Genomic DNA, 27,743 nt, shown 5'->3' with positions numbered 1-27,743 from the left:
AGAGGCTGTAGCCTGAGAAACAAAGCAAAATCATGCAAATACGTTCATATTATGATTTCCCTACTATGTGAAAGCTAATTTTGTCTGTATCTGAGACATCCAATTCTGATAGGGAAAGCAAACCTTGTGGATCAACATGCAGGAAAAAAAAAGATAACTGCTTTTCCCTAATTTAGTAATCCCAGTCTATCATACTGCATTCTGTAAATGTGTTTTTAAAACAAGAAAATCACAGGAGTTCACAAACTCACACCAAATCACTTTGTTTGCACTTGAGACTTAAAAATTTATCATCCACCTGAAACGTAGCAATATTTTAGGCAAATGGAGATTTAGGGGCATTCTGATCTGATAATATTTTCAAGTTAATAAGATTATTTTGGATTTGTATTATGGCAACAGACAACCAAATAGCTCACTTATGGCTTTCATTCATGTCAGCAACCACACTTTTTTATATTCTCCATTAGTTCTTCCACATAATCTTTCAGAAGGTGGTTGATGTTAATAGAATCTGGGGATTTGGAGATGAAGCAAGCAAATTCTTTTAAAGAAAGTTGTGGCAATTACTGAAATGGCCTAAACTGCAGAGAGATTAATCAGCCACACAGTTCTCCTAATCCTGATTAATAACTTGCTGATGAAATTTAGAAACTAATTGCTGCTGCTGGGGCCCTCCTCTGAACTGTGTGCTGGGCATTAGTCATAAAACCAGAAAGCTACTAACCTCATCTGACAAGCTCCCCACACTGCTACAAAAATGGAAGAAGTTTTTAAAGCACTGGTTTAGCTCCAAGATCAGCTGCCAAGAAACAAGTTTGGGAAATACAGCTGTATGGGATGTTTTCAACATCTTTTCTCCTTATATAGCAGAAAATTTGCTATTATTTACTTGCCAGACCAAAGTCCCTTATGTTATAAAACCAGGGCTCAGTGTTAGTTGGAAATTTCAGCTGGGCTTTATTACCTGGGTACACAAGCAATTGATTTCCAATGCAGTTTGATGACAGAAGGTGGATTTTTAAAACTCCTTTCTGTTTCACAGACCTGTAAATTTCCCACTCTGATCACTACATCGTACACTTACATAAATATTCCATGCTGAAAGCTAAAGAAGTGCCAAATTTCAGTGCCCTAAATAGATATGATTGGGCAAAAGCTGTAAAGTTTATTCAAATGCCCAATACTGGCAGAAACATGTGAGGGTCACACAGCTTAGGACATTACTAAAAGATTTGCAATAAGGTAAATATTTACTGCTAAAAACAGACCACATTGCTAAAGTACTGGTCATCTACAAACCATAACATGTCTTAAAAATAAACCTCCTGGCATATGAGGACACTTTTCAGACATCTGCATTGAAATGAAAGTTGATAAGGAAACTGAGGCAGTGAGAAAACAAACTTTAGACATCAGAGTCATTACATAATTTGCCCCAAAAGTATCACAGGATCACAGAACAGGTCAGGTTGGAAAGGACCACAACAGGACATCTGGTTCAATCTCCCTGCTCAAGAAGGCTTATCCCAGAGCACATGGCACAGGACTGAGCCCAGAGGGTTCTTAAATATCTCCAGTGAGGGAGACTCCACAACACCTTTGGGAAATCTCCTTCTGAATCATACTTTTTTACACAGCAACTACACATGGACTGAGGAATTCAAACCCCGTGCTCAAGTTCTCTGGATGCCCATGGGATTGAACCTTGAGCCTCCAGATTTGCCTTTAGATGGAATTGGATAAAACCGGAGGTCAAGAGGCTTTCTCTGAAAGTGCTGCAGGTACAACAAAGTTAATCTAATCAGAGCATACCAGGATGCCAAGACATTGCTGTAGGACAGCTCTCCAGCAATATGTTGTTCAAGCACTCATTTCCAAGAGTCAGGATTTATGAGGAATCTGAAGAATTGACGATAGGATAGAAGAACCAGATTAATGTAAGGAACACAGAGTGGTAAGGAATGTAGAGATTAGTCTGAGGTCAGGTCCTGCAAATTTGGAAGAGAGGCTATAGTACAGAAGGCAATTGTTTTAGGGCCTCACAGAAAGATACAAGGAAATAAAAACTTCAATGGCAAGCAAAGAGAGAAATCAGAGTAATTTTCTTGCCTATCTAGAACAGTCAAACCTTAGAAGGACTTCCTTGACCTCCATGAGTGTTTCTCTTCTCAAATACAAACACTATCAGACACTCAGGATAATAAAATTAGACCTACAGAGATCATAATGTCCTCATTGTTACAGTAGGTCAAAACACCTTTTCATTTCTATATGACTGACCTCCAGGGCTAAAATCCACCAGTACTTGGGACACCCTGCTTAGCAATACCTGAACATGCTTTTGCAATGTGAAAGGGAAATCTGATGTCTTTTTTTATAACTGCAACATAAAATTTACATGGCAAGTATCCTCATGGACATGGCTTCTACTGAGCACAACCAATGACTCCTCTCTTCTTCCTCAGACTGAAAGTCCTACTCAGCACCATCAGATGAAGATGGTGTAGGATAATATCTCACTCCCCAAGCAGAGGCAGAGCTGTGGTAGTGGATTGTCACGACATATGGCACAGAGGCCACTCCTCTCTACGCATAAGCCTCCATGCAGCAGGAGGTGCTGCACTCTGTGGGCTAAGGGATCTTTATATACTTCAACATATGGGAACTCACCACCAAAACTCTTACAAGCTCCTTCCTAGTTAAAATCCATACTTTCTTCAGCAGGATGATGAAGCCAGGAGGTTTCTTCCAAATAATTTGTGTGCTACTGAGGCCATACCGATGTCTTCAGAGCCACAAATTTCATTAAAGTATCTGGTTTTGCATGAGCAAGAGGAACTTCAGTATTTAGAAGGAAGAGGCACAGAACTGGCCCAGTGAAAAAGTATTAAAAAGCAGTGAGAGTTGAAAACTCCCCAGTTCACACATCTAATGCGTTAATGGAAATGCAGTTCATTCTGACACAACAGAATGTAGCAGTACATTCTGAAAGGTACAAGATCTTCCTGCCCTTCTCTTCCCAGATCACATTTCTCTAAAGACCTGATAGAACACACTGTAGAGAAGTTTCTGTTCAAAAGATACAGTCAAGGCAATACAGACCTGTGCTACTCAGAGCAAATAGTGAAGGCATACATTTTGCCAGTCATGGGACATTGGTTCCCACCGACTACAAAAAGAAAATGATCATTCATTATAAATATAAATTCTCTTCCTTTTTACATAAGACCCAAAGAAATATAACTTATTTTTGATTCTTCCATCATAGCTCATTCAGAACTATAGAGCAAACAAGAAGATGAAGTGGCATATCTATGGCTGCTAAAAGGTATCATTATTTTTTAAAAAGCAGCATTCCACTCGAATTGACCCCAACCAACAAACTTAATACTTGACATAAGTCAATTAAAGCAAAATGGAATTTGTAATCAAGTTTCACTGCATGGAAGGTAATTTTATACAAAGAGCTGCAGCCAAGGTATTACACATTCAAAACAGAGAACTCCATACAACTCACATCAAAATATAGAATAAACTATTGGCCAGGCAAATTATTAAGTTATTTTGGTCTGTGTTTTTTCAAAGACTTGTAATATAGCCCTACTGATAAACAAAAAGGAAGAATTTCTGTGCCAGAATCCAGGAAAGAAAAAAATAAACCCTGAAATTTATTCCATTATTCTCACAATCTAAAACCACGTTTTTGTACATTTACAGACTACGTAGTTCAATTATCTGCTCTATTTCTTACAATCAATACTATATTTCTGATGGCTCAAATTTGTCATTCATTCTGCATTCTGTTGTTTGATTGGTTCCTGGGACTGATAAGGCAGAAATACCTAGGGAAAACACAAATGCTCACATGTAACTGAATTTCTTCTAATGATGATTTTATCAGACACTTGAGCAATTGTGATGTTCTAAAAAGGAAAGCCTGAAACAGTTTTCTTAGATGTACTATCAGATATACCGATCCTTTGTACACCTGATCACAATAGCAAAAAACATGTGGCTTCCATACAGGCAAAATCCCTCGAAATGCTGCTGCAGCCTGTGAAGACTTGCAGAGGAACCAGTGAGGCTTTTCTGCATTATGTTCAAGTCAGAAGAGAATGCCAGGCACCTCCAGAAGCAGTCTGGGCAGTAGTAAGATTGCTCGCCTCTGCTGGATATCCATTTCCCACATTTTTCATGCCTCAAAGTACTGAACACCACACTTACAAGATGAATCTCAAGATGTGAACCACAGAAAGTTCTCTGTTTCAGCACGAGACAGAACTAATTTGCTGATTGTCCTGGGTTTGACTTGAGGCATCCAGGAAAAAATTAGGTTTGTGGTAATTTTTGATTACGTATTACTTACCAGTGCCAAAACTCTCCTCACCACAAAGGGAACAACGTCCAGAGTCCATGAGATTGGAAAAATACCTCCATCCTGCTGGTGTCTCATACACTGGAACCTTCATTACTTTTGCCACTCTGGAAAACATGCAATAAAACATCACATGATTAAGATCGTGCCTTTTTTACATATGATCTGAGGTCAGTTGAGGAATATTCTAGGTCTCATTACAGAGACCTAGAATACATTTACATTTTTCTACTTCTAGTCCAGCTCCTGACAGCTGGACTAGAAGTAGAAAAATAAAAACCAAAACCAAGAACAGATCAACACTACCATTCAAAACTGATCCTTGTCTCAGCACCTAACTTCAGCCAGAACCCAAGTATGTTTATATATTAAGTGCATTATTTTGGAAAATGTAGGACCTCAGTTCAGTAGGCTTTACCAGTACCAGACGGTTTTGTTGTACTAATATTTTAATGGAAGTAAAAGTATCATGTTGAAGGCCCCTCCTTTACAAAATACAGGCAGACAAATATCAAAATGCTTGAAACATACTTTTACTTCTTGTAATGTGTTCAAAGACAAGACAATACAGGAATGCTTCCAGTATGTTCTTTAAAAACCTTTCTTAGTCTCAACCTGAATCTCAAATTATTTTCCCTGTCTCCTATCATGTAATAAAAGAAACCTTCTCACTATCTGGGTGATGCCAGTGTTTTCAAGAACCAAAATTAACCACCTTATAAGCTAGATGTGCATTCTTTTCCCCAGCTTGTAAACTGGTAAATATTCCAGTTATAAACTACAATGAAAAAACTCTTGCTTGGACTAAAAACAAGGAAGAAAGAAAACCCACCCAAGATGGGATTTATGCAAAATGGGTATTACCAGTCTTCTTTCTAATTATATTTGCTGGTTCTCATTGTGTGCCTAGGGGTTTCAGAACCAACTATTTTATAGCATGGAAAGTAAAAACTGAGATACAGCGAAGCGAAATGACCAAACCAATAACTGATTTCTTCAACTATCATACCTAACAATACCTCTTGAAGCAAGACAGTTTACTTAATTTTAACTCCAGTCAAGCCAAAGCAAAGCAGATTAATCAAAGATGGATTCAACATAACACAATCTGCCTAAAAGTGTCAAGGTGAAAGCAGTCACCCTTCTGCTCAAAAAAACACCTGTTTTTTGATGGCATATCTCTCTATCTTACATTAAGTGCATAAAGTAGACGGCATAAACTGTCAAAATATGCCAGCACTGACCCCTTCAAAACCTGGTACATAAATATATCTAAATGAGAGAATCACAGAATCATCAAGGTTGTAAGAGACCTTCAAGATCATCTAGTCCAAACATCAACCTAGCACCACCATAATCACCCCAGGTGCCACATCAAGAAACCTCCTGAATATTTCACCATCTCCATGGCCAATTTATTCTGTCCAGCCACTCTTTCAGTGAAAAATTTTTTTTAATATTGAATCTTAACTTCCCCTTGCACAACTTAAGGCCACTTCCTCTTGCCCTTTCACTTGATACATGGCAGAAGAGACAGACCCCCACCTGGTTACAACTTCCTTTCAGGCAATTATAGAGTGATAAGGCCTCCCCTTTTCTCCATGCTAAACAACCTCAGCACCCTCAGCTGCTCCTCACAGGACTGGTGTTCCAGACTCCCCAGCTTCACTGCCCTTTTCTGGACATGCTCCAGGACCTCAATATCATTCTCCAAGCGCAGTGGGACAGTCCCTGCCCTGCTCCTGCTGGCCACACTGTTGCTGGCACAGGCCAGGATGCCATTGGCCTTCTTGGCCACCTGGGCACTGCTGGCTCATGTTCAGCTGCTGTCACCAGCACCCCCAGCTCCTTTTCCTGTGGGCAGCTTTGCAGCCACTCTGCCCCAGCCTGTGGCACTGCCTGGGGCTGCTGTGACCCAAGGGCAGGACCCAGCCCTGGGCCTTGTTGGACCTCACAGCACTGGCCTTGGTCCATGATCCAGCCTGTCCAGATCCCTCTGCAGAGCCCTCCTGCCCTCCAGGAGATCAGCATTCTGGTCTGATGGTGGTGTTTCGGAATTGACTGAGCTGAACTCTATCCCCTCATAAAAATGATTGATAAAGATGTTAAACAGGACCAGCAGCAGTACTGAGCCCTGGGAAACACTACTAAATCCATCTGGTGACCAGCTGATTTAGTTCCATTCACCACCAAAAGTGGTGACACTACAGTTCAGCCCTTAAGTATTCTCTTTGAAATTTTTTACACTGTTAGCCTGCACTATATTGTAGTCTCCAAATCAACCTTTCTTTTATGTAAGAATATCCATTCTAGGTGTTCATATTAAATCTAAAATTAGTGATTTTTAAAAGAGATGGAGTAAGAATTGCTGATATTTATTTGAAAAGAGACAAAAATGTCCATGAATAAAAGGGTATTACCAAAATTTTTAATCCTGAATTAATATTCCATACCTCTAGTTTAGAGACAGGGGCAAGTATATACCTCCTTGTGTTTATTCAGCACTACCTGTATTATTAACCCTTAGAAATGTTGTTCCATAAAGGAGGTTTCACAGGGAAGAGCTGAACATGTTTCTGTCTGACACTTCAAAAAAATCAAGAAAATGAAATAATTTAATCTCTGTGTGACAGTAACTTCAGGCTGAAAACAGGACTGTACTGCCAAAAAAAGAGAAAACAATAAACCAGAAGGCAATACCTAACTTGCTGGCAGAGCAAAACCAATTCTCTTAAGGCTCTTAAGGTAGCCTAACAATACAGCTGGAATATGTTTGCTTCCAGAAATGTTCCCATATCCTAGCACAGTTTTTGGAGAAGGAAATCCTTTCCCATTTATTTTTCTATGTTCCTCTAGCTAGGGAACAAATAGCCTAGGATGGACTTACCCTGACCAGCACTAAAAGCTTCAAGAGGCTGTAGCTGTTTTCAAAGAGTTCTACATAGTAGGCTAGCAATGAAAATACAAATGTTGTTTCTGTTGGTACGTGGGCTCACTTTGTACAGAGTTTATAATACGAATAGTTTGCAGTAGGAATATGACAGATTGTTCCATGCACCTTCTTTTTCTTGTTGTTTTTGGCTCTTAATAATTCAACAAAGTAAGTAAGTAGAAGTACACTGAAAATTAAGCACACTCCTTTCTTCCTGACATTTTTCTGAAATAAAGACTCATCACTGGAAGTCTCAATAAATGCAGAATAGGGCTTTATGCAGCCCATAGACATTCACAGTGAAAAATCACCCCAGAAAACATGGTGGGAGGGGGGTGGGTCCCACAGAAAGTTGCAAAAATTCTCAAAGCTGAAGACTCTGAGAAATAATATACTGCATTAGATCAAACACATAATCACACAAAATACAGGAAAACACCCTCAGAGGAAGGAAACTAATATGTGACGGTGAAATTATTAGATCTTCAAAGCCAGGGAAAACAGAGATTAGATGAGGGAAAGGGGAGGGATTTTTAATTCTCCTACAGCTACATCTTTCTAAACTAAAAATATGACTGGATATTCAGGAGAGAAAAATTTAAAAAAAAAATCCTCATTTTTCCAATTTTTTTTTCACTCTGTATTTACCAATCTGCTTTTTAATAGACAAAATTCCTAAATCAGAGCTTTCAATCATTGATACAAGAAGCCAGATTTTTTTGAAGAAGTTCCAGTAGAGACTGGTAGAATCCCTGTGGACCAAAATTTGAAAAGAATTTTCTGTGTTCTGCTGAACTGATCATTTGCAGCACTATTTAATGGAGCATATGGGTTCCTGACAGGCTTGATAGATGCTAGGCAAATAAATGCTTAGGATAAGGGTTTCAGGAACTTGCAACTCTGCAAGAACTGCTGGTGAGTCACAGTAAGGATTTTTATCTTCAACAAATCATAGGTCCATTAATTACGTTTTACAATGTTTTTAGAAATGCACCTTCACAGGACAGTTTGACCAAGACTACTCATGTACAGCTTTTTAAATTTCTCTTCTGTCTGTATACTTACACTAGAACCCCCAAATCTGGGGAGTTAGAAATGTAAAGTCAAATAAATGTAAAGAGTTTGTCTGTATGAGATCTGTTGATGAGAGAGGATACTACTCCTCTCAGGAAGTGAGTCTTTGAACTAGTCCTAGAAGTGGTATCTATCTTGCAGAAGTCTCAGATAACACAGTAAATTTTATATATCCTTAGATATGTATAATGCATCATCAACAAGATAGTGATGCAGCAGTGCACCAGGTTAGGGTGATACCTCAGGCTCTGAGGTATCACCCTTCATATTGTAGGTATTGGCTGTTAAAAGGCACTACTTAATGGACAGAACATACTTCCAGCAATTTGAAATAAAAACTGAGGAAAATATGCCCTATAAATACGTTCATTTCCCTGGTCTATCTGAAGTAAATACTAACTATTTACATCTAACCACACAGTTGATATACCTGTGTTTATATGTTCCATGAGTATGAACTATGTTGAAAGAAGACAACAAACCATGGACATTCTGGTTCTTGTCATCTTGGACATTTCATGGGACTGACTTCAAACACTACACTGTCTTGCCTTCTTTTAAGAAGTGTAAGTGCTCACTACATCAATGAGATTATACAGTCAAGTTTCTTCCGTCTGTGTTTGGCAGTAATTGCCCCTTGCTAGACTAGGAAACAGAGTATTTACATTTAGAACCAAAGTGAAAGGTAACCTTAGTCATAACCTTAGAATAACCTTAGTTAGTCTGCCCATATCAGAACTAAAGGCATTTATGTTCCCAGGATGATGAAATACTAATTAAGAAGAAAAAAGTTAAAAAAGAGTGGACTGTACTTTTTGCAATCACCTATGTTATTTAAAATTATACTTTGTGAATTTTAAAAAAAGCAGGAGCTGATGCTTTTAAATGTGGAGATAACAAAATAAGTGACAATAGGAACATAAATTATCGTACAGTCCCATTGTTAAATTTACCTTCCTACTGCTGTACATTTTCACAGTAATTTTTATTTTGAAGAGCTAGTTCCACACCACCTATACTGACTGACCACTTTCTTTTCAAATGTAAGAAGAATGTATATACTGCAATGCTGAAAATCAGTTTGAGTTATTTCATCTCTAGAAAACAAAATTATGAGAGAGCTTAGTACCAAAACAGAAATGTAAAGTCAATTCTTGACCTCCACATAAACCATGACCTCTCATGAAAGCATGAGCCGGCCAGCTCATAATAAAGCTAATAATGAACACAATTATAGTCTTCTAATAAAGATTAGATTTTCTTAAAATTTCCTGACAGAAAAAAAAAATCTAACAGCTAGTTCTAACATTTCTCCTGAAAGACCTAACAGACTAATGAGGAAAACTTTACCAAGCAACTGGACTGCATATTGTACAGCTGCACATCTAAATATCCCAGGTCTTCTTCCTCATACTTCATAGCCATCTACATGTCACCTAACAAGGAAAACAGACGGTACAGGACTCTTGGTAGCCCAGATTATTTTCCTTGGAGTTCTAAAAATATTAGCCTGCTAGACTGTGTAAAAAATATTTTTATTTTTAAAATACATGGGTTTTTTATTTAAATTGTTAAAGATCCTTGTGATAACTTTCTTTCAGTTTTCAGTAGACACAACAGACTATTTTTCACAGGTAGGCTCATAAAACAAAGTGGTCCTTGATGGTATCTCCCAGACACAGTGGTTTTGCACTAGCAAAACACCTATGACACCAGCAGAAAGACCTTGACTTACATTAACAAGAGTCAGAGGGAAGTTTTCTCTAACCTAATCACTACAATGCCACAAAAATACCCCAGTGAATATACATCACTCAAATACAACAGCCTGCAGCAAGCTGACTTTCTTGTGCCAGTGAAACTCTTATAACTTCCAAGAATAGATCAGTCAATCAGACAGAATCATCCTGCCAAAGCTGTGATGCCTGTTCACCACAAAGATAAAGGTCACAACACTGGGGGAAGGGCCTTCTTTGACAGGTCTCATGAACTTGTAAAGATGGAAGTGACTGGCTAGAGATTTGTACTGGAGGTGAAATGCTTTCTAGGGTAAACTGGAGCACTGCTTTCATTCTGGAGTCTGAACTTGAAGGAAGAAACAAGGTATTACTGAAAGAAACACTAGAGAAGCAGCTATAGCATGTCCTTGTCTCCCATCTTCCACCACCTGTAGGTATCAGCTGACATGTGAAAGATGCTAATAGGCACCTGGATGAAAAAGCTTCAAAACACTGACTGGCATTTCATGGACACACTAATTTTCAATCATGCTTCTCTGTCTTGTGCCAGCACTGAGGTAAACAAGGTGCTGTAATTTAGAGAACCGTGTGTCTTCCTCTGCAGAGCAGTAAGCACTGACAGGCACTAACAATGAGTTAGTGAAGGAATTTGTGGGACAGATGTGGGCCACTGAAGGATAGTGTGTTGTAGCAGCACTCCAAAAGAGAACACACCTCTGCAATGGCTTCTTTCAGAGTTACTATGGACATAGAAGGAAAAGGTTTCTCACTAGGTCTTCTAAATCTCTACTTAGCCACTGAAGTAGTCTTTGTTATCTAATCTCCAGCTGATAAGAGACTAATTTGATTTTACGTCTGAAGTTTATTTTATTTCAAAGACAAGACTATTAATTGACTGAAACTAATAGACACCGTTTTTCTTTCAATTTCTGTAGTTTTGCTTCATGCAAATAATTAAATATATCTCAGTGATTTATCAAGAAGATAATTTCTCTAGCTGAAAATAAGTCTTCACACGGTCTAACCTTAGCCTACAAACCTTTGTATTTGGTATTTTACTGCCTGCGTTGCTTGGACTTTTTTTCTAACACTCTGGACTCTTCTGAGGTCAACACAAGTGATTTCTGTTTGCCTACATCAATTTTGCTATCTCTTCATTAAAGAGATTGGTTGGCTGTTTTCTAACCATATACTACAGAATTTGCAAGTGTACTTGCAACAAGACCAAAATTTAATGGTTTAATTCTTTTAGCGCACTCTCTTCAACATTCAAATTTCTTCTGCAAAAACCACCAAATTATTTTTTAACTTTCTTGACAACATATTCATTCCCTGATTAGCCACAGGGTCACATCCTATTCTCACTGCATGGTATTTTCACTTGTTCTTTTTTGGTCTCTTCTTCCCAATGCCGGAGAGCTCTTTGCAACTTCATTTTTCAGTTTCTGAAGTCTACTTAATCTCACCTTTGGTCAGTTCTCTTTTCGTTCTTACTATTTCTTAGGATGCAAGAGACATGAACCAAATGGTTATAACTTTTCTTTTTTAAACCCATCTCTATGTCTTCACTTTTAATCTATGCAACTGCAACAGACTTTGAGAAATTCACAAAAGTAGCAATGACAGCAGGAGCACTGGCACCAACTATAACATGAAATAGATGCTCTGCTTCTGGATGTTTTCACTCTGTCTGCACCACCTTTCCTTAAAAGGCTTCAACTGGATATTGTGCAAGGAGCAGAACTAAAAGTCACCTCCCTTATATGGTCAAGTATTACAGTGTTACTCCTTCCCAGGCTTTAATTTATTAAGCAAAAAGCAGAATGCTAAGCCCTCGCACACAACGCAGATAACCAGGACATCACTAAGATAAGATGTAAGCTGTCACGTCTGGCAGAGAGGCTGTCAGGACCCTGTGGCAGAGAAAAAAATATGTAGTGGACAAGTTCCCTTGCTTTTTGCTTTCTAGTATGCTATATCTCACAGAGAACATTCATATAAAATAAAACAATGCAGAATACAAATACATCTGGAGACACTTTAACTATGAAGCATCTAAATAAGTTTGGATTTTTTTTTTTTTGTTTTCCTTTTCTGAACCCCTGTAATGTTTTAACTAAAGTACTTATAGAGGTGGAATAAAGGTACACTGAACCAAGCTCTGGTGTTCAGGGGTAGTTTCTGTCTCAAAAACTGGCAACTTCAGGTGAATTTTTTTTGGCTGACAACAGTCCTGAGTAATGGATTTCTAATAATTGCAGAAATCATCAATAAATTCTAATCAGTACTATGTGAATTAGCTTTCTATCAATGGAGCCTCCTGGCATTCATTTAACGTAACTTGTGCCAGTAAACTGTTCCAGTATTTTCTCCTGCCTCTCAGTCTCACATTGGCCTTTCTTTGCTTTTGAAATCATTCAACAGCAAAAACTAAAAACTGCTCTAGCATCCAATCCAGCCTTGGGCACTTCCAGGGATGGGCTGTCCACAACTTCTCTAGTCAACCTGTTTCAGTGCCTTACTACCATCACAGTGAAGAATGTTTCCTAGTTTCTAATCTAAGTCTCTCATATTCAATTTGAAAACATTCCCCCGTGTCCTATCACTATGTGCGCATATGGAAAGCTGTTATCCATCTTTTCATAAGCCCTCTTTAGGTACAGAAAGGCTTCCCCAAGGTCTCCCCAGAGCCTTCTCTTCTACAGGCTGAACAACCCCAAGTCTCTCAGGCTGTCCTCACAGGAGAGGTGCTTCTGACTTCTGATTATCTTCATGGTCCTCTTTTGGACCTGCCGCAACAGGTCCACGCCTTTCTCATGCTGAGGACCCCAGAACTGGATGAAGCACTGCAAGTGGGATCTCACAACAGCAGAATCCCCTCCCTGACCCTGATGTCCACCCCTCTTTATGATGCCATGTGGGACCATGTCAGAGGCATAACACAAACTTAGGTAGATGACATCTGTCAGTCTTATCTTGTCAGCCATGGTAGTCACTGCTTCATACAGGGCCACCAGGCTGGTCAGGCACAATTTGTCCTTAGTAAAGCCACGCTGGCTGCCTCGAATCACCTCCTTGTCTTGCATGTGCCTTAACACTGCTTCCATGAGGATCTGCCCCATGATCTTCCCAGGCACTGTGGTGAGACTCACCAGTCTGTAGTTCCCAGTCTTCCTTTCTCCCCTTTTTAAAAACAGGAGTGATGTTTCCCTTTTTCTAGTCTCCAGGGACTTTGTCTGACCACCATAACTTTTCAAATATGATGGAGAATTACTTAGCAAGAATATCATCCAATTCCCTCAGGAACCTTGAGTGTATCTCATCAGCCTTACAGACCTGGACCTATTTAGCTCCATCAAGTGGTCTCATACCCATTCTTCACTGCCAGTGATATGAACTTGACTACCTTAGCCCTCACCTTGAGGTTCAGTTACTTGAGAGATGTGAAAAGCCTGACTGCCAGTGAAGACTGAGGCGAAGAATTCATTGAGTACCTCAGACTTTTCCATTTCTGTTGTCACCATTCTTCCTTCTCTTTTACCATGACCTTTATTTTTGGTCTTCCTTTTTTGAGCTATGTACTTACAGAATTCTCTCTTGCTACTTCACATCCTTTGCCAAGTCCCACTCCATCTGTGTCTTAGCTTTCCTGACCTATCCTTACACGTAAAATCTGTATCTCTGTACTTTTCCCAGGTCACCTGTCCTGCTTCCACTGGTTATGCACTTCCAATAAAAGATCACTTTTCTTTGAAGAGCTTTCCATCCCAGTGTTTAGAAAACTAAAGAGAGAAGGACAGAAACTGGAATGGCTGAGCAAGGATATGCTTCCTCAGTTTGAGAAGAGTTAAAGAGTTGCCAGCTATGGTCTGGTCTTCTCTCCTTAAGGACAGTTTCCCAGGGGATCACATTCACTAATGATTTAAACAACTGGAAGTTTGCTTTTCTAAAATTCAGCATCCAGTCTACGTTCCTTGCCAGGCCCACGTTCCTTGGGATCACAAACGCAACCCAGGCATGGTCATTACATTCCAGGCAGTCTCCAATCTTAACCACTCTAATGAGCTCATCACTAGCACTAGTCCAGGCCTCTCCTTTGATCAGCTTAGCTAACAAATCCATGAATACAATCTACCTGGCTTGTGTCTTGTAATACCACAAACGAGCAACTGAGCTGCATGGAACTCCTATTCAGCACAGCCACCACCATACCCAAGGAATATTGTGTGGAAAGTCAGACACTTGGTTTTAAACCGCTAAACCAAACAAATTTAAAACTTATCTCCCTTTGGCCCCCTGAAGTTCACTGGACTTCATCTGTCTTCCTTAGGAGCAGACTTGCGCCATCACAAGGATGACTAAAGCCCTTATCCCAGAACTCAGGTTCCCCAATGTCCCTCCCCACAGGACGCCTCACATCATATTCCTTGTTGCCACCTGTAGGTCACGGTGCAAACAGACAGCTCCATATTTTACACCATCAAGTTTTCCTACATAAGCTCTGCAGCACCTCAGGCAAATGTTACAAGCACCTTGTGCAACACACAAAAAAGCACTCTCAAAAGTACTTGAGACACTTTAAAAAATAATGGAAAGTTAATTTGTGTCCAATTCTAACAGATAACTTTCTGTTTCTATCCCAAAGGGTAAAAGTAAAGTCATATACCTAACTGCACAGCCAGATACAGAGACAGGGGAGCACTGCAGAACTGAAATGCATTTGTAAGCAGGTCAAAAGCTGCAGCACAGCTCTAATCAAATCTCTGAGAAAGGACTGCAGAAAGCCATTGCCTCTTCCTCCTCAGGGGATTAAGTGGTCAAGCTAAAAATAGCCAGCACAGCTCCTTGCTGAATCTGCCTTTGGCTTCACAACTAATGTGATAACCCTGTCCACTATGGGCAGGAGGTGCAAAGACACTATTTATGAACATTGCCTAGTCTCACTGGTCTGTGATGGAGTGAACTGCCACTGATGCAGAACTCACAGGTGAACAGAGTGGTTAGTGCACCTTTAAAATATACATGAAGCAGATAGCGTGCAAAGCTGGGATTTATCACCCCACAATTGCAGATGCTGCAAACAGGTTACTGTGGTGGTGACCAAGGTATGAAATTACTGCCAGGGTTAAAACTATCAAGTGAATGCAAGTTATACATATTATAGTGAGATTGTTACCATCCCAAATTTGGGAGCACTATGAGCCATTAAAGAATCTGCTTTCTGGAAAATTAAATCACTTTTAGGAAGTTACACTGGTGGAGTCCTCATATGCAGGCCTAGGTTTTAAGGCCTTAAGTACAACTTTGGCCTGTCAGTCCCCCTCTGAAATTTGGGCAATAATACAGAGTTCTAACAATGAGACTCCATAGGAGAAAACGGTTCTCTGAAGAGAAAAATGTTAAATTCAATTTAATTGACGTTTTTACATATATAAACTGAGAGCTATCCCTCCTTTTGAGGAAATTCAGCCTTAAAAAAAATCCCACCATGGATTTTGTGACAAGCTACTTACTTCAGACATGAAACTGGCCAATAAGTTTGTGACATCTGCTTCTGCTCAGTAAGACTGTTATAGTATGGATATTGCTGTCAGCATGAATGCAGGGTAGGTCAAACTACAAAACAAGTAATTCCTTGCAGTCTCCAAAAAACCATCACAACCTAAACCTATTCTGCCAGCTTTAGAGAAAAAAAAAAAAAAAAAAAAAAAACAACAGATTTTAGCATGGAGCAGATCTTCCAAAAGGAATGAAAAATGGATGCAACTCCTAGACAATAGCCTTTAGTACAATAATAATAAAAATTCATTGAATAAACACCGACTCATGTGGAGTTTTCTATGAGTAGAGTTACTAAGGAGCACTGTCTTGTTCATCTGTATTAAATACATTGTTGGGCCAAGCCTGCCTTTTTTAAAGAAAAGGTAATTTAATCATAATACAAAACCCTTAATTTAATAGGAAATATTTATGCTCTCATTACAAAGAATTACATCAGTGAATCCACTTTTAACTGCTAGAAATTACTCTTAGTTACCTTTTACTAGGAATAAGTGCATTTTAAAATTCTTTCTTCAAACTTGAACTTATCACACTACCAACACTGATCTCTTCTTTCTCTTCCACTGAATGATAAAATTCAGAATGAATCCACTGTGGTTAGAACTAACCCAGACTATCAATCTGAATGCCTGTATCCAGACTGAGTATCTGTATCAGAGTTTGCTAAGAGCAAGCGTTTATTTTAAGTACGGTATTTATAATAGTGTTCTTTTCTGCTGTGTGTGCAGGAAAACAGAGACATGGCAAGATGAGAATAAACAAGAAAGGACACTAGAAAAAATTGTGCTGCATTTCTCAGGGGCAGGTCTACAAAGTTCATAGCCAAACTCTTTGTGGGAGGACTACTGATTTAAGCCCAGCTGGATACTCACCCACCTTAGGCACCTTTGAAGGTGAATAAAAAATGCTACACTGACCAACAGAGCATGGTGCAGGTACCTGTGAGCTCAGGGTGAAGGAATTATCTGTTATGCAGGAAGCAGTCTGGGCCCATCAGTGTGGCACTGTGGCCCTGTTAGCTAATCTCCTTCACAGGCCACGCTTTGCAGGCACAAACAAACAGGCAGTGGGACTCTACAGAACACCTCTGCACTGCCCTGCATAGCTACTATGTAGACATATGGGGTCATCCAGGCTTCCATAAAAAGCACCTCACTGAGTGAAGAACGTGTAATTTAGGATGTGATGAATCTGTTATCTTCCTTAACCACAGCAGCGTTCAGAATGTTCACAAGCTTTACATGATTTCACACTACAGTACAGTCTGTGGACATGCAACTCCATCTTCTGAGTTGTGTTCTTCAGTACTCTTCCCCTTCCATATCTTATGTCTTTCTGGCCCAGCTTCAGCATGCCACCCACACTGAGATTTATGAAGAGATGCAACCTAGGATGTTTGTGCTGGGGGATGCTGACTCAAGCACAGCACAGCTTCAATTTCTCCTTTACAGAACAAGTGTTTTATACAAGGGTTCAGTGCCAGAAAGAAATTAGTAAATAATAAATGGATGAAAATAAAAACCAAATAAGTGATAAACTTTCATGCAGTAGTACTTTCATGCCGATTTTCTTTTTTCCTATATTCTCCATGCATTTTTTTTTTAAATAAACTTCTACGAAAGGATTTCTTATTTCCCTTCAAATCTCTAGGGATTCTCATGAGTCCAAAAGTAAATGTGCTTCATTACATTGCTAATTGGTACCAAGAGGAAAATGTCAACTATTTTGCTTTACTGAGTTTTAACATGCATTATAAAAGCAACATTAATCATGTGGACTGTAAAAGCTATTTCTAAGAAATCTGTTAAAAAATTCAGTACCTTACAGACAGAAATACCAGTCCCTGTGAAGAGGGGAAAAAATTATGCCAAGGTGAATAGGTATGTGTATAAATAAAAATAAGTTGAAAGGTTTATCATTTAAAAATTAAGAAAGAAGCAATTTTGAAGTACAGAATTCAAGTGTTCATCCTCTTGCTTCTGATTTCTCATTATCATTTTTAATCCATACAGAAAAACAGGATGCTGTCAGCACATTGTGTAAAGAAGCCAAATGATTCTGTAGTTTAACTATACCTAGCTGAGAGATTTATCTGTGCTGAGACTACAGATTGCATGGGCTCCTCCTGCCTAGCCCCTGCAGACTCCTCCCTTGCCTTTAAACAGAAGTACCAACAGGAAAATTCCATTTTCTAGAGGAAAAACTCTAACACTGCACTTAAAGCCCATCAAACCAATTAGCTTAACCACATATCAGCCACCACTACTAGGTTAATTGTAGCTGAGACAGACTTCAAAGCCTACAGGAGGAAGGCCAGTTTGTCAGATTCACACAAGGAAAGGAAACCTCCTACAATAAATGTTTCAGTGGTTTTCTGGGGTCCCAGGATGAGGGAAGAGACGAGACAGTAGACTCCATGCATCAGAAGGCTTGATTTATTATTATATGATATATAAGATATAAAAACTATACTAAAAGAATAAAGAGAAGGATTTCACTACCAGGCTAAGCTAAGAATAGAAAAGAATGTGTAAACTGAAGTCTTCTCAGCCCGAGACGGGCCGAACAGGTGAATTGTGATTGGCTCTTAATTGCAAACAGTCTGATGGGGCCAATCACAGATTTCTCCCCGTTGCATTCCACAGCAGCAGATAAGAATTGTTTACAGTTTGTTCCGAGGCCTCTCAGTTCTCAGGAGAGGAAAATCCCTAAGTAAAGGATTTTTCATAAACTATGTCGGTGACAAATAAACAGCTACTGAATATTAAGAAATTAATTTCCTTCACTGAGATTCTGCCCATATAGATTCCACTAACTTGGGGTCACTTTCCAGCACTCTCCCGACCCACAGGGTAACGTCTGAAAGATTTAAAGATAAGCAACTAAATAAGGAACATGTAAAACAGCTCTGGGGCATGAGCAACAGGCACAGGTGAAACACAGTGGACTCCTTGCCAATTTTGGCTCAGGTATGGAAATACTCATAGACATGCTAAAGCATTGCCAAGACTCTTATCCTTCATTAGCAACAATTTTAATGTTCGGGATGATTCATTTGAAGAATTTCTAGAAAAGTTACTGCCAGGCTTTCCACAACTCTTTCCAGCAAAACAAAGAACTGAATGATCTGATAAAAAAATATGACATCTCTATAAAATATGGCATGTGGGCCTGGATACATCCTACATTTAATGGTGGCTGTAAAGATAGAAATGGAATGGTCTGATGGGTTAGTTCAAGCTGCAGTTCAGTATCATTACAGTAAATTAAGCAGGACAGTCTACATCATTTCAGTGAGCTACAAGAGCCTTAATTAGCTCTCTAATTATGCTGGCTGAGTGACACCCACCACAAAGACAATTTCTGAAAAGGAGCAAAGTCAGACTGAAACTGGACAAGGCGCATACTGCTCACAGACTAGTAATGATGTCAGTAAAATCCTCTAATTGGCAAAAGCAAGAATGAATCAATCATCCTAATAATTTCTAAATGATGGAGGAGAAAAACAAAGCTTATTTGTGCAGAGATTTGACAAAAATAAGCAAATAGAGCTTTAGCTGTACCCGGTAGGGAGTTGATTCATTTGAACAAGAAAAAGTACTCTTAGAAATCTATAAGCTCACAGCAGTGTTCCCGAGACCACATTAATTTGATTTTAGACAACCATTTATTGTGTTTCTGAACAACAATTTATTCAATATTCTGTTAACTAGGAGGGGTGTAGAATTAGCTCTTGATTATGGAAACCTCAAGACCCCATAGCTGGTGTGGACCACTCTCCAAGGGCTGACAACCAGTGCTGACTGGCCCACAAAGGAGCTATCCTTACAGTCCCATCGTGTTCCATCTTCTCTAAGAAATCAATTTGCACTTGTGAGGAAAGATACTGAGAAAAAATACAGCAGTGGATGATTGCAGAGATAAAACAGCCCAGCAGACTACGCCAGCACTGAGTGATCAGCTACTAAGGACCATATCCTAAAGAACTTAATTCTACAATTTACAAATAGAGCACTGACTAAGCTAATTTCCTAATACAAATCAGCAATAACTTCATGGAGACATTTGCTCTACCTATATTATTCCCTTCTGGAATCACAGAAAGATTCTGCAAGCAAGTCAAACCATCCATAACTACACATATTACAACTCAGATCCATAGTACCAAACAAAATAAACAAAAAGATCAATCTTTTAAGGAAATTTACAGACTATGGCTTAGTTCAATCTGTAATATTCTGGCAAGCACATGATGTTGCATTAGTGGTAATAAATGCTACTTGGACAGTTAAACTATAGAAATTTTCATCAACAGCAAAGCCCATACCTCTTCTCATAAACTCAGACAAATTATACTATTAATAAAAGTGATGAAAACAAAAATTCTCGGTTTCCCAGTCAAACACATTAGGATAAAAAACTATTTATGCATTACAGTTGCAAAAAATATATTTGGACGACATATCTTCTTTTTAACATAAGTTACACACTTATGTTAAAAAGAAGATATGTACCATGTATAATAACGCAAGTTTGTGAAAAATGCTATAACTACATTAGAAATATACTTTTCCACAAACTCAAACTTACAAGTCTGATAACTTCCAACAAAATGTACTGAAGCAACTAATGTTGTTTCTAACTGTTCCTCTTGGTTACAAATGTACTGTAAAGCTTTGCACAAGATGCAGTCTGTGTAACTCCTTATTAGGCGGTTGTTTTCCTCAGTGTGTGGGATGTTAACAGGTGTACTCATCATAATGTTCCACACCAAATGCTGTCTCATGTTGATTTAGTCATTAGTTTGAGATTCAGATCCAAAATGCATAACTTCTCACCCTCTTTTGCAAATGTTTCAAGAGTCAACTCCCAAAGGAAGTATAATCTTCAGGACAGCACACCTGTGACTCCATGCCTTATGAAAACTTCATTGTCCTTTTCAAACAAGCTCTAATAGAATGATTAGAAACAGCTGTTGACATATATAGTATTCAGCTATGGCTGGGCTAGAAGTAAGGATAAAGCAAGAAACAAAAGCTGCTTTGCCACAGACAACTAGCGAATACACACACTTCCGCGAGTATAACGAGAGAGAGATGTGTTTTGGCAGCAACATACCCCAATAAATTTTGTCTTTCACATAATAAAACCAGCTGGCACCGTGCTCAGAGTCCTTGTGAGGTGAAATTAGAATCCTAAAATATTTCAAGTTGGAAAGGACCCATAAGGATCACGAAGTCCAACTCCCTGCCCCTCACACGATGACCTAACAACTAACCATATGACTGAGATCATTGTGCAGATGCTCCATTGTCCAGAACTCTGACAGACTTGGTGCTTCAACCACTTCCCTGGAAAGCCTGTTCCAGGGACAAATTGCACACATATGTACTACATATCCACAGACAGTGAGGTTTGATTGCAGAGTTCACAGTAGTAATGAAGAAAAGTCCAACCAGCTGGAAAGCATGCAGCCATGCTCTCCAGATGTACTGTGGGGTTATTCGTGCCCTTCCTGGCTGAGATGCAAGAACCACCTTTCGTTATTATTTCAGCACTCATGTGCCTATAGAATAAGTTAAGTCCTCATCAGCAGGACGAAGAGAATGCACAGTGATCAGATATGATGACTTCTAGTATTCTGTGAACTTTTACACAACAAATATAATTCCTTTAAAAATTCCAAGTTTATTTTAGCCTTCAAATTCTGCCATAGCTAAGCAGCAGGAAGATTATGCCTTTTTCTAGAAAAGACACCACCCACTTCTTTTATGGCAACAGCTGACTCAGTCTTAGCCTGTCTCTGCCCCTTTCCCAGCAGCATGGCCTGTGATGAGCCAAGCGCTGCGAGTACAAGCAGGGTTTTTTCAATATACATACAGAAAACCAGCTGTCATTGCTATGCTGTAGTATGCTGTGTTAACAGCCTGACTTGTTGATGGTTTCCTGAGTAAGACTGGAGACCAATCTTCTTAATGCATGGAAATAACAGAAACAAACAAAAAGGCTGATTAAATCAAGCTGGTCCCTGGAAAATGAAACTTACCTAAGAATATAAGAAACACCCGAGCATAAAATGACACAAATGAATTTTAGTACTGGACCTCATCTCACTAAGGAAAAGCTTTGTGTTTAGTGCAACAATGAAATATCAGCCAGGTCTGTAATGAACACAAACTAAAGAAAAACTAAAAAATCCCAAAGCATGAACAAGGAAAAACCAATTCTTAAAGCCTTCTCATCTCCCCACCCTTAAGCAGCTACCTTTTCTGTTCTAGTCCCAAGTCCTGCACAGTCACTGCTGCATACAGAACCCATGGGTTTTTCAGCAGTACAAAGGTCTATGAAGGCAAGGAGAAATGCCTTTTAAGTTTTCTAATTCTACAGAAACTTTCAGGAAGATTTTATTATACCAGAGAAGAAAAATGGCATGATGAATTGTAAGGTGCAATAAAGAGGTATTCTCCTTTATGTTTTTCTGCAGATATTTAGTGAGGTGAACCTCAACGTCAGAACTAAAGACTGGCAAGACCCAGGGTCTCTTTCAGGATATGCAACAATCCTATGAACTAAGCACAGGGAAAATACCTTCCATTAACTCAGGAGTACATTTCCCATATGCATTAGCCTTTCCTGGCTTACTGCAGTGAGGTCAGCTGGTTCACTGTACCTATGCTCATTGCTAAAAATGCAAACCAGATGTGAATATATCCACTACATGTGTTACAAAGCTCTGTATTGACTGCAATTCAAATTGGGTTACCAGTACCCTGACTTATATGAACAATAGAGAAAGAATGGCTTTAGGTACATATTATTTAGTTCCTGATTGCCTCCCTAGCTGCTTCTTCACCTCCCGAGTACTATAATACTACTTCCATCCTCTCATGCAGAGATAGCTCAGAAAATGATCAGGACAGAAACAATGCTGTTTCTTTAGATGGACAATTCCTTGCTTTTGAAGAAAATTTAAAAAATAATACAAGGCAACATAATTTTTTTTCTATAAAACACCTTGCACACATAGTAAATACAAGAGCGCAAAGGTGCAGGCAGGCTCAACAGTCTTGGTGGTGTACAGGCTTTCCAGCAAAACTCTCTTTATAAGGACACAGCACTATAACTTAGATTGGAAGTGACCATGAAAGGTCTCTAGTCCAACATCCTGGACTAGAGACCAGGATGTTGGACTAGACAAATTTCAAATTTCAAATTTCAAATTTCTTTGCATCTTGTCCTTCTACCATGCACAGCTGGGAAGTGCCTGGCTCCAAGCAGTGGCTCTCAACAGCCACTCTCCGGAGGTATGGGCAGCTGTTGTAAGGTGCCATCAGAGAAGCTGTCCTTCTTCAGGCTGAACACAGATCCCCAGACTCTCTCTTGGGGCCTGGGCTCCAGCCCCTATCTGTGCTGGTGATCCTATGCTGAACTCACTCCACTTTGCTATGTTTTTCCTGTAGTGGGGACCCCAAACCAAACAAAAAATAAAATCTGGGAGTGATAAGCAGGGAATAATAACTTCTCCCACCCTCTGCATCACTATGTCTTCTGATTCCAGAGCACACAACTTCTCAGACAACTGTCCCCCAGGATGCTGGCCTGTCTCTGCAGAGCTGCTCCTCAGTTCCTCTGCTGCAGTCTGCATCACTGTAGAGATCTGCCTTTCTGACAGCACGGTTTGTTGTTGCTGAATTTCATTAGGTCTTTGCCATCCATTCCTGCCAGTTGTCCAGGTTCCTCTGACTGTATCAAGAACAATGTGTCCAGCAGGGCCAGGACAGAGATCATTCTCCTGTATTCCCTGTTGAGGCTGCAGCTGAGTACCATGCCAATTTTTGGGCCATTCACTTCAAAAAGGACTTTGAGGTTCTAGAACATGTCCAGAGAAGGGCAACAAGGTTCATGAAGGATCTAGTAAACATGTCATATGAGGAATTTCTGAGGCATCTGCATTTGTTTAGTGTATAAAAAAGGAGGCTCAGGGGAGACCTAATCATTCCCTATAATTTCTCTGCAAGGAGGTTGTTATTTGGTGGGGGTTGGTCTCTTCTACTGTGGCTACAGTGAGAGGACAAAGGAAATGGCCTTAAGCTAAGATAGGGGATATTCAGATTAGACACTAGAAAAAATATTTTCACTGTTATAGTGATCAGGCACTGAAATAGGTTGCCCATGGAAGTGGTGGAGTCACTATCCCTGTATATGTTCAAGAGGCATCTGGATCTGGTGATGGGTTTAGGGGTTTAGGGGAGACAGTGGCAGGTGAGTGGTTGGACTGGATGCTCTTGTAGGTCTCTTCCAACCTTGATAATTCCATGACTGCTGGCTCTGCTCTCCAGCACATCAATGGGCACCACACAATTTGGTGTCATCTACAACCTGGGTTTGAGTGCCCTCCACCTCCCCCTTCAGACCACTGACAAATACGTTACACAGAACGGGTCATAGAACAGACCTCTGCAATACCCTACTTTCTACCAGTTCATTAACCAACTGCCTGAGAGTCTGAGCTTCAAACCAGACTTTAACCTACCTAGCTCTCCACCCATTGAAACATAAAGTCCTGAGCTGAATACAAGAATAGCATGGGACAATTTCAAAAGCCTTGCAAAAAGGGCAGTAAATAACATCTACTATCTTAACACTATCAACAGATTACCTCACTTTATCAGCCAGACTACTTATTCTAGTAGCTCCCTAATGATGCTATTTAGATTGGGATTGCCTGGTTTACACTAGTTTTCCTTTCTCTCTCTCGCAAACTGTTCTGTAGATGTTAGAGACTGAAAATTATTAAGCACTCTTTTTGGTTGTAGGACTTGTCTGGGAAGGGAAAGGAAGAAAGCAGTTTCACAAGTATATGATAGTGCTCATAGAAAAAATACAGAAAGAAGAAGAAAGTATAGTATGCCAAAGGTATAGACTGTTACTAGAGAATCAAAGAATTGTTCATGTTGGAAAGATTTTCCACCTCTTTCATTTCCCCCAAAAAAGGAAGCAGGAGACAATGTTTCTTCTCCTTCAAAATTAATATAACAATTCAAATGATTATTACTTAAAGTAAGATCTAATCTAACAGTACTCTCAATCTTCTTCAAATAATTTTAAGTTCCCTGGCTCTGCCAGTCTTACAGGGATCTTCTTCAAAACACACAGAATGTAAAGAACAACTTACTGTTCTCTTATTTTTCAAACAACCTAAGAACCTATACTTTAATACACCCTAGAAGTAGAATTTTAAACACACTGTTTTGAAATTCTGAGCCAGAGAAGTTTTCTTTTAAATCAGCAGGAAGCATTCTTCATGAAGGTCACCCATTGACCTAAAAATCCTTTGATGGGAGAGGCTGCTCTTGGGTTGATACCAGCTGTGCTTTCCAGCCTGGGCTAAACCTGTTCAGATACCAGGCAGCCTTTCTAAGTTGAAGCATATAATAGGATTGCATAAAACCTGAAAGAAAAAGGGCCTTTAACATTTAAGTAGCCACAAACTCTTCTGTAACTGACTGGATGCAAAATTCCTCAGATTGTTTAATTAAACACTTTTGGACTTTATACCAAGACATTTGTAGGAATTCCTGCTTTTTATTCATAGCTGTGTACTTTCTGAAATATAAGACATGTGGCACAAAGAATCTGTGACTTTCTCTTATCTGCCATCAATCTATTGCACACTGCAAGGCTTGCTCCAGGCATTTTGCAAAACGTTTCTTTTTCTCAGGTAGTTTTTCAGATACAGCACATTAAGCTTAGACAAAGTCTGCTTGTTTGTGAGAACTACAAATACACATACTTCTAAACAGGAGTCAGTCAAGGCTACAAAACATATTTATTTCTCACCAAGCACCAAATCTTTCTCTCTCTAACTCTGGTTGACAAAATGACCTCACTCTCAGCCAAAGATTAAGCTGGAAACAGAGCACTGCATAGTTTTCCACTCATATGTTCTCTTCCATGAAGAAAGCTTTCAAACCACCTTTATCTATTCAGTTCTGCAAGCCTCACATTGCACAACCAATGCACCTGCTTGTTTTAAGCTAAGCAGCTATAGCAGTCCAGTCCATGAACAGGTCAGAACCCAGCTACCTTTGTCTAAAAGTAAGAGCTGTGTATCGCGTGAGGCTGCTCTGCAGCCTGCCATCCTCAACAGGGAACAGCTGCCTTCAGGCCCAGAACTGGCCATGGAATGCCTCTTCAGGCCCAGAACTGGCCATGGAATGCCTCTCAGACCCTAGAACTAAGTTGTGTGCCAAGCAAAAGCCATGGGACTGGTTAGCATCTCTTGCCATTAATCAATAAAAGACAACACAGATACTCAGATATGACTGAAATATCAGTATTCTACTGATGTTTTACAGGCAGGACACCAACATGTTTTCTGTCCTTTTCTTCACGAGCAACCACTGAAGAACGCAAGACTAATTCTCTCCTGTAAATGTCAAGAGTATGCTTCAGATTATATGCTCATTCTTATCTTTCACTGAAAAAGCAACTGCCATTGTCCTGAAAAGTGTTGAGAATAAACATTTACCCCATACACATTTAAAAATGTAGTCTGTCAAGACTACAGCATGTTTTGACCAGTGCAGGCTACACTGGATAACCAAGCATATGGTGGGTTTGCAACAGTCAAATATGCCACACTGTAGTAAAGCATACCAAATCCATCATCAAAGAAAACATAAAGACCAAGGTATCTACCCGAAGGATATCTTTGAAAATGTTTGCAATGATAAATCACCTCCACTACTTACAAAACATTCAGACACAAAAGGATAGCAGTTACATTACAAGCACATTGTAGAAATAAAACTAAAGAAAGAACATTAGTGATTTGCAATGATAGCTGGTTTTTTTCTCCACAAGTCTTCTCAAACATGTCATTTCTGTGTAAATAAAACATTTTCCTGTAGAACATATTTGAAAGCTGATGCAGCAAAAACCCCTATTTTTTTACTATATATACACAAGTATACAAAGGATTTATATGAACACTTTTAATATTGCAATGCTACTTTAGAAATTACAAATCCTAACCACCCCTCCAATCACAGTGCTCCTCAAGTTTATATTACATTTCAAATGTGTTAAATTACATTTATGAAGGTTTTATGCAGTTCTCCTTCCGCAGCATTCCAGAACACAAATGGTTCTTCTGCTCTAATTTAAAACTGCTTATATGTGACATGCACTAAGTTTGACAGAGGTGTCTTAAAAAATTCACAGTGAGCCTATTTCAGATAAGAGGGAGTGAGACTGAATTATCCTGCTGAAGAAAGATAAAAGGAGTAAGGTCATGGCTGGCATAAGTTGAAAAAGCACAGTCACAAAGTGAATGCAGTATGAACCATGTAGAAAGACATATTTATGACTTGGAGAAGCCTTTATATCAAAAAAATCCTTTAAATTCAATAGGAGAGGGTGTCCATGCCAAGAAAAAGAAACCCACAGCACCAATCCTGCTTCTGGCACAAAATTTTTCAGATGACCAACACAGAAGAAATGCACAAGCAAAGACGGACAAAAAAATCCATGGAAGATTTGTATGTTAAGAATTCAAGGAAATAATGACAAGGCACATAGTGGGATGTGGTGTGTTGTGGCACGAGGTACATGTTTGAAGAAAAAGAGGAGACACTGAATGGGATGGAAGTGGGATAAGAGGAACAGGGGAAGAACATGGGAATATAGAAGGTAAGAGAGACAACAAAGATTGATGAAAATAAAGGAAGTGTTTAACAAAAGAAGAGAAGAAATCAAAGATGTAAGACCAAGAAAGAGGGAGGGGTCAATAGGACCCTTCATGATCTTATTGGTCTTTTCTAACCTAAATATTTCTATGACATAAGCAAAGCTTCTTGGTGTGCTTATCCTTAAGGCAGACTGGTTAAAGCTCATAGCATCTCTGCCCTCCATGACAACAGGAGGTAAACAAGCCAGAATATTTAATGTCACCACAGCCCCCCTGAGAAGCTGTCTCTAGATGATCAGACAACAAACAGACAATCAGCAGACAGAACACTGATGTGCTGAAGCTGCATCAAGAGACAGGCTCCCA

General features: G+C 39.4%; 1 protein-coding gene across 1 annotated transcript in view; it reads right to left on the bottom strand.

Moving 5' to 3' along the window:
• Positions 1 to 27,743, bottom strand: part of PGM5 (phosphoglucomutase 5) — a 68,605-nt gene that overhangs the window by 20,510 nt on the left and 20,352 nt on the right. The window contains exon 7 of the mRNA XM_009093975.4: positions 4,370 to 4,485. Within this exon, the coding sequence (XP_009092223.2) occupies positions 4,370 to 4,485 (116 nt within the window). The remainder of the gene's footprint in view (positions 1 to 4,369; positions 4,486 to 27,743) is intronic.

Source organism: Serinus canaria, chromosome Z (genome assembly GCF_022539315.1).
Source record: "Serinus canaria isolate serCan28SL12 chromosome Z, serCan2020, whole genome shotgun sequence".
In the NCBI taxonomy this organism is placed as follows: Eukaryota; Metazoa; Chordata; class Aves; order Passeriformes; family Fringillidae; genus Serinus; species Serinus canaria.
This window is presented reverse-complemented; position numbering and strand designations above follow the sequence as displayed.